General features: G+C 41.0%; 1 protein-coding gene across 1 annotated transcript; it reads left to right on the top strand.

Annotated features, from left to right (window-relative positions):
• Window positions 1-2,502: 2,502 nt before the first annotated feature.
• Window positions 2,503-6,572, top strand: LOC140615470 (olfactory receptor 52P1-like). The gene has a single exon (XM_072795336.1). It carries the CDS (start codon window positions 2,530-2,532, stop codon window positions 3,505-3,507), a length of 978 nt encoding a protein of 325 aa, XP_072651437.1. The 5' UTR covers window positions 2,503-2,529; the 3' UTR covers window positions 3,508-6,572.
• The last annotated feature ends 2,000 nt before the right edge of the window (window positions 6,573-8,572 follow it).

Genomic DNA, 8,572 nt, shown 5'->3' with positions numbered 1-8,572 from the left:
TCATTGTTTGTAATATTTTATAATACATTTTAATTTCTAGGATGCTCTGTGATATTATTTTCAGATATTTGTTCTCTGGTTGAATTTCTGAATCATTTTGTCAAGATTCTAAGAAAAATGAATCATTGGAATTTGTTCGATTTGTCTGATTTAGGAATATATTGAAGAAGAAGGCATAGCCTTCAAAATGGTTGTGTTTTGATTTTCATTAACAAAAGAAAACAAAACCATGCAAGAAAAACTAGGATACATAATAAGTTCATATGTAAAGAACTTACTTATTGGTTTAGCCATTCCCTTATTCATTTATTTGACTTTGTTATCTGCCCGCTAGGTGACAAACATGATGCTGGTGATTGGGATACAGTACTTGGGGAGAAAGCAGACCAGGGCTATTCTCCCTGAGTAGTGTGATTATCCAAAGAGCAAACTTAAAACTTGGGATTCAGAGGTCACAGATTCTGGGCAATGCCACCACACTTGATAGACTTTGAGGATATCCTATGAGAAAAGATGCATTGGAAGTTGTATACAGGGAGTTCACAGAATCCTGGATATAAAACTGAGGCAGTAGGACCAAGAAAAAGGAAGTCTTGCTGATTACTCCCGGTCATCATTGTCCATCAGGATGTCCCTGCAGCAACGAGGAAAGAATGATTGAGCCCAGGATTTCGGCATGTTACTATAGCACAGCTTTCTGCAGGGGAAGCTGTGAGATGTGTCTATAAGCAGGTGCCTTGATGGTGGACTATTTTTGCTGGTGATTCCTTCTGTTGATGTATTGATTGTGCTACACACTTTATTCTGCTACTCCTTCCCTTACCACTGCCTCCCTCCTGCTGACACCTGACTCAGAGAAAAGTCTCCCTATAGGGTCTGCTGTTTGGCAGACTTGCATTACATCATGATTTAGAAGGTGGCCCTCTGCGTCCAACTCTTGGGGTATCTTTGCATGATTTTGATAATGTTGGATTTTGACAATGTTGTGCATTCTGCAATGCACATCGGAATTTTTGAAAAATTTTGTTATCTGACATAATAAGAAAGAAATAAGGCTACATCTGGACCCAGAAGTCGATGGTATGTTGAGACATGAGAGGTGATATTACAGGAAAGATTCTGGGGCAGGGAATGTCTAGGGTTAAGCCATTGGCCTGGAAAACAAGTTAGAATAAAAAACCTGGGTGATGCTAAGGATAGATGGAAACAGAGCTACTAAAGCATTTTATCAGTGTGCCCAACAACAGGAGCTATGCCACTGAGGCCTTCAGGATGTGATGACCCAAGTCAAGGAGTAAGGCCCTGCTGGACTCCTACATCTACAGAAACATGGAAAACAGGTCCTTGGAAAAAAAAAAAAAAAAGGAAAACAGGTCCTTGGGATACAAGCTCCCAGGTTCTAATCTAGTTTCGGATTCAGTTTTAAGCTCACCTTCCCCCTTAATCTCCTACCAGATTAGCAAAGACTAGCATATGCCCCAAACCCCTAGGGTCAACCATCTTCATTTCCTGGCAACTCAGGGAAACCACCAGGGTCAAGTTTACACATAATAGCAGTGGTGACTGGTGTGTGTGTTTGGGGAAAAAGGAAATGCCAAAGAGCTAATTCTGGGTACCCAGGGGGCCTTTCCTTAGATGACATAAGGGGCCATACCAGGACTTCTTGTGTGTCTGAGAGTAAGCAGTGGGGACATGCAGGGCACTGAGTTATCACTGTGAGATAACACTGAGTGTTATCCAGGAGACATATAGTTGTAAATAGAGCCACAGACAGCTGTATATACTCACACATACATGTTTGAGGAAAGGGTCGGAGTCCAGCTTCCCACACTGTGACTGCTTCACAGTCAAGTGAGTATTTCTGGGTGAGGTGGGCTTCATCATCCCATTCTGGCAACCCAGTCAAAGGTGCCCAAAAGCTTGCCACCTGCTGCCTCTGGGTCCTCATTGAATATCTGTCATCACAGTTCCCTTCAAGTCCCTAATGGGCTGTAAATGTGTATGCTTCAATTTTGGTGAGCAATACTGTTGTAAGCATTTAAGCTGTCTTGTTTCTGAGAAGGTCTTTTGTTGACCTATTTTCATCCTCTGTTCACTCAGAGTGGTACTGAATAATCTGTCATGGTTTTGGTATTTCTACCCATTTTTGTCTCACATCCATGAAGTTCCATTCTTAAAGGGGATACACATACAAAAATACATATACCATAATTCCATATGCTTAATGACATGCTTCATATGTGAAAATTATTAAGTGCATCATTAATAAAAATATTCAAAAAGAAAATACACTGGGAGATTTAATGTGGTAAGACCATATTATTGTTACTGTAATATTAGAGCATGTTATATAATAAGACATATAACACTGAATCATATTATATAACATATATTACATTGATATCAGAATATATTTGTATACCTTATCATTCTACTTTTTTGTTTAACTTTCTAACCCTGAATTCTTTCAAGTTTGAGGCTCATGAAGTGTTTTATGATTCTTCTAGGCTGCTACACCTGGGTGTCACCATGACTGTGTGCAATGTCTCCCTGGGGCATCCTCCTTTCTTCATTCTCCAAGGCATTCCCGGGATGGAGGACAAACACAGATGGATCTCTATCCCCTTCTGTTCCATGTACTTCATCACCATCCTTGGGAACTGCACCATCATCTTCATCATCTGCACAGAGCGCTCCCTGCACAAGCCCATGTTCCTGCTCCTCTGCATGTTGGCCCTCACAGACCTGGGCATGTCCACTACCACCATTCCCAAAGTGCTATGCATCTTCTGGTTTAGACACAGTGAGATCAGCTATGTGGGCTGTCTGGTCCAAATGTTCTTCATTCACTCCATATCGGCCATGCAGTCTGCCATTCTGATGACCATGGCCTTTGACCGCTACGTAGCCATCTGTGAGCCCCTGCGCTATGCCACCATCCTTTCCAATAGTCGCATTGGGCTCATTGGCTTAGTGAGTTTAGTAAGAGCCATCCTTTTCATTCTGCCCATGCCTGTCCTCCTCCAGAAGATGCCTTTTCATGCGAATCATGTCATCCCCACCACCTACTGTGAACACATGGCTGTGGTGAAGATGGTGTGTGTGGACACCACAGTCAACCGGATATATGGTCTGGTGGTGGCCTTGTTGGTTGCCGGGCTAGACATCTCAGCTATCGCCTCCTCTTATGTGCTTATCATCAAGGCTGTCTTGCGACTGTCTTCTAAGGAAGCCCACCACAAAGCAGTCAACACTTGCACCACTCATATCTGTGTCATGCTTATCTCTTACACGCCCTCACTGTTCTCTTTCCTCACTCACCGCTTTGGCAGGGGAATTCCACTGCATGTGCACACCATTCTTGGAAACCTCTACTTCCTTGTACCTCCAATGCTCAATCCTATTATTTATGCAGTGAAAACCAAGGAGTTTCGGGAAAAACTGATCAAATATGGGTACTGGAAGAAGGAGCTCAAAACCGTTACCCATGGTCCGAAGCCTGTCTGATCATCCAGCACTGGTGGGAAAGAGATAAAAATGTTATCCAGAGGCAGTTTCCAGGAGAATTGGCTCATGGCAGAAAAGTGGTGTACATTCAGAATGAGTACTGGAATCCTCAGACGTGGAAGCTAAATCACAGAAGACCACTTTGCTGTCAGTAACTCCAAAGGAAGGCTGTCATCCTTTGTGAAATGAAAGTGATATAGTCTCTGCATTGCTGGCATGGTGGTTGGGCAAATTACATGTGATCATGTGTGTAGAAGGACCTGAATACAAAACTTGCTGAACACATGTGAAATAAGATGGAATGTTTCCCCTTGCAGGTAACATATAACAAACAATGACTTGTCTGCCAACTTGCCATGCAAAGGCAAGGTGTGATGGGAGCGAGTGTGCATTTCTATTGGGGTGTGTAAGGGGAAGTAAGAGGTATAGTTTGGGGACAGTAGGAAGGGTCAAGGAAAGTACAAGACGGTATTTATAGTTACTCCATTATTTCATTTGCTAGCCGATGTTTACTTAGAAAACTTTGTTGTGTCCATGAAGAACCAAGGAATATGCACAGGTGACATAATCTGTAACAGTCAGAGACATTTCAGAGGAAAGGGAAAAAGAAAAGTTCCTGAGCTTAAAAGTTGCTAGGTATTTGACCTAATTTTGTCCTGGTAAAACCTCCCAGAGTCCTCTCTCCTGCTCCTCTCAATTGATTCACTGTTTGGTAAGATTCTCTTAACAAAGAGAATTTCTGAGAATGTCCCGTTAAAGGTTTTTGTTCCAAAAGTCGGTTTTATCCTGGAACTCTATGATTACAGACCTCTGCAAAGCAATTTCTGTGGGTGCCCACGAAGATGTCCTGAACAGGTATTCAGGGCGGCTGTGGAGCTCAGATCCTGTGCCCAGATGTTGGAATTCGTTACATTCACAGGACATTTGTTTCCAGCTCTAGAGAATTGATGCGGATGTAATGGAAAGTATTAGAAGTTGCGTGATGTTTGAAAGCAGAAAGATCCTAGTGTTTCTATCATGTTGTAGAACTAACATATGAGGCAGACTTCAGTGAAAAAGATGCCTCTCCTTAACGCCACATGGCCACCATTTAGAGGAGACTCCTACAGTTAGTCCACTGGAAGGAAATACATGAAATTTCTTCAGAGTGTTGTGCTCGCTGTAAGAAATAGCAAGAAATGTTTGCAGAACCCTGAACAGTTGAATACCAAGGAGGGAGAGAGCTAGGACATTTCAAAACTTGACCTACGGGGATAATGTTCAGGAGAAACAATGAGGACTCACTAGACAGTGCCTTTTCTATGGATGGAAGAAACAGGAGCAGTGTGGGGGGAGGAATAGGTTTTTGCATGTCAGCAAGGAGTCCTCAGGTCATACATTGAATCCTCCTTCGATATAGACAACATTCAAACGAACACAAAACCCTGAGCAGAGTGTTCTATGGTTAATAATTTAATTGTCAAATAAGTAGCAGAGAGTGAACACGCCGGGGCACCCATTGATCTGAAGTGCTGTGGCAGCAGAAGGCTGGTTTTGCTCAGAACTGAGAGTGACTTTCTTTTCATCTGGTTTGAAGAGATTTTCAGGTACAGAAGAGAGTCCACCTGCTGTAAATATTTTTACATTTATTTTTTCATGAGCTACTCTATAGATATGAGAAGCCATTTTTGTTTCACTGAAATTAAGGACTAAAACTTTATTAACGCCTGAACACAATACACTAGGAAGAATGTATGTGGAATGCTGGCAGTAGCAGCTGATTCTGGAAAATTATGGGGAGCTAGAAAATCAGAGATGGCAAGGGAAGGGAGCCCAATTCTGTGTTCATTTCTCACTGGGCTTTTTTCCTTTTTTACAAGTGTTATTAATCTGTGATTGATTGTTCTTCCTGTAGGGTGGGCTTCATTTCTCTCCTGAGGCCTTGCTGGAAAAGTTACTGAGGACACACATGTGAACTGACTAGTTTTTGTCACCTTTATAGAAAAGGTGAAAAACTAGAAGGATATTCATACATTTGATACAAAACACATATAAAACACATTCTGCTTTCTGCCAGGTATTCTAATCTGAACAAAGGCCAGTTCATTTCATGTTCCTTTTCTCCATTATATTTGGAGAACTTGAGCCTTGATGTGTCTTAACAACCAAGTAAAAAATTATAAATATTTCTATGAATGAATATATAATGTTTTATTAAAATAAATCACTCCTAATAACCTGTGAGTACGGCAACAACTGTCACTGGAGTCTGAGTTCCTGGCACAGAAGAACTAGCAATTTCACCACTGGGGAGTGTAAGCTGGGTGCCCCAGAAAGCACGGCCTAAGACACAGCTTGGATATGGGCAGTTTCTTGAGACAACCGATCGCACAGGATGGGTGTGCACAACAGGTCAAGTGAAAGCCGGAAAAAGTAAAGCCAATACAGGGATTTTTTTTTTTTTTTTTTTTTTTATCAAGCTGCACAGGACTAGAGGAGACTGGTGTCCAACATTGCTAGGACCAACTGAAGCGCTTTAGGAAATGCATTTCAGAATTGTTGTCTTCAAGAGATGAGAGGATTTTACCTGTGGCTCCTGTGTACTCATGTCCTCAACCCTAGTCATTCGAGGCTGTATGCATGACAGCAGAGCTGGGGGCTGGTGTCCATGGCATGGAGTTAGGGAGGCCGCATGGCTAGGAGCTCCAGGTACTAGGTGTCACCTGATGTCTACTATCTGATCACACCTGCCTGGAAGTGGTCCCAGCACCGGTGGCTGAATAGTATGTGTGACCAAGGGCATTAGGCAGTGGCATGGAGTTTACCTGCTGAAACAGTCCACATGACTGAGACCTCACCTGGTCTGTGAACTTGCTTTGAGATTAACAGGAGCTCCCTCCTTGAACCCATCCAACAGAATTGTTATTTTAACTTTAAGCTGTTACCAGAAATTATCTATCTTTATTATGATTAATTCAATTTCAACAGTTATAATCAACTGAGGTAACCTTTGCTGGTATTCTCTAAAAATATTCCTTAAAAATATTTTAAAGAGCTCCAGAAAGAGTTTCTATACATGTACATGGTTCTCCAAAAGTTATATATTTTTGAATTAATCGTATCACACATAACTAAATAAAAATGTTGCTTCTGTTTGCTGTGCCAAATTCTGTTCTTCCTGTTAAAATAATGCATGCACTCAGAAAGGGAATAGAATGTCTTAGGTTACTCAACAGGATGTAAAATTGTCTCCACTTCCATGTAATGTCACTTCCAGAATCATCCCTTTGGTCATGTGTTACATATACTCATAATTGCCTTATATTTCTAAAATAGTAATGAATATATACATAAGAATGAGGATATTGTTCTGATTTTCACAGGTATGACTCTCCCATCTATATTCCCAGACATGTATCAGCTTTGATATTTTACTTGCAGAAGTTTTTTTGTTTGTTTGTTTGTTTGTTTACTTTTTCCTTTCTGGTTTGTAGCCAATGGAATGGGCTTTCCTGTCCCTGGCATGGACCACGGGAGCACATACTTTTAATTTTTTCTTAATTCACTAGGTCTTGGTTGTTTCTATTTTATTTCTTGATAAATCATATTTTCCTATCCATGTGAAATGGCATTCAACAAAAACGTAGCCAAACAGACCCAGGAGAAGTGAGACTAGAGGCAAATGGAGCTGGCAGTGGCCCTCCTTTGATCCCAGTGTCCTATAACTCTGAGAAAGACTGTTTCCTCTCTTGCTGCAGGGCTCCTTTTTCTGAAGCGCTTCCTGCATTTTCCTTTGGCTGTGAACTTGATCCATGCTGAGCTCATGCTCCATTTTGACAGAAGTGAAAGCACCACTACCAGCCTCTCCTGAGTGTCTTCCAAGGATTTGCGGGAGCATAGGCAGTTGTGGGAATTGTGGTGATATTGTTAATTTGTTTCTGAGCGTCCAGTGTAGCTTTGTGAGCTTGTGAAGTGTGCATTTTTAAAGAATTCATTTTTTTAAAGATTTATTTATTTTTTTAAGGATTTTATTTATTTATTAATGACAGAGAGAGAGAGAGGCAGAGACATAGACAGAGGGAAAAGCTGGCTCCATGCATGGAGTCCAACGTGGGACTCGATCCCGGGTCTCCAGGCTCACGCCCTAGGCTGAAGGTGGTGCTAAACCGCTGAGCCATCTGGGCTGCCCTAAAGACTTCATTCCTGCTGGTGTGAAACTAGATTCCCCATTAAGAGGCTGAATACACTTTTTCCAAACCTCCCCTCTATGAGTTTAAAATGGATATTGAGGTGAGTGTTTTGGCCTCCTCTTAAAGGACCACTGCTTTGAAGTTGGGTTCCTAAAATTTCTGTCCTGTGGTTCTCTTAATACACCAATACACTCGAGAAGATGCTAACATCTTTACAACTTCTTATATGTATTGAGTTCCCATTCACAAGCTAAACCTACTAATCTACCGGGTCTCTGGTAGAATTTTGCCTGATTGTTTTCAAATATCATGTTCTTTGTTCTTGGAGTCTTACATGCCAGTACCTATGAAACAGGTGAATACTAGATTCTGTGGCAATAATGCTTCTCTTGGTATAGGTAAATGGAGAGGAGAGAGAAAGAAATTTAGACATTTACATAGATGTGTACACACACATTATCTATCTATCTATCTATCTATCTATCTATCTATCTATCTATCCTTCTGTCTGTCTATCAATATCATCTATCTATCTAAAATGAGAATTGATAGTTTGAATATGCATTACCAACCGAAGGCCTCCTGCTCCACTGAACACTACTTTAGCTTTTGACAGGCATTACTTTCTGTTTTTACTAAATTGTTTAAACTTGTGAAGTCCAATGCAAAAGAAACAAACAAACAAACACACAAACAAAAGCTCCTGTTTCCATATTGGGGATTATTAGGAAGTTCTCATCATTTTTATACAATAGTTGAATGGAAGATGTTGGAGATTTAACACCTTATCACATGTGTGCAAGAGCGAGGGTAGAACATGAGTATTTAATATTAATTCAAATAGTTGATAAAAGAATAAAAGTATAGTCAAACAAGTCATATAAAACCCTACTGAC

This window comes from Canis lupus, chromosome 23, assembly GCF_048164855.1.
Source record: "Canis lupus baileyi chromosome 23, mCanLup2.hap1, whole genome shotgun sequence".
NCBI lineage: Eukaryota > Metazoa > Chordata > Mammalia > Carnivora > Canidae > Canis > Canis lupus.
The sequence above is the reverse complement of the archived record's forward strand: the minus strand, read 5'-3'. Positions and strand labels throughout refer to the sequence as shown.

Excerpts from the sequence above, each read along its gene's own strand:
- LOC140615470 (XM_072795336.1), top strand. The coding sequence starts at position 2,530 with ATGACTGTGTGCAATGTCTCCCTGGGGCATCCTCCTTTCTTCATTCTC.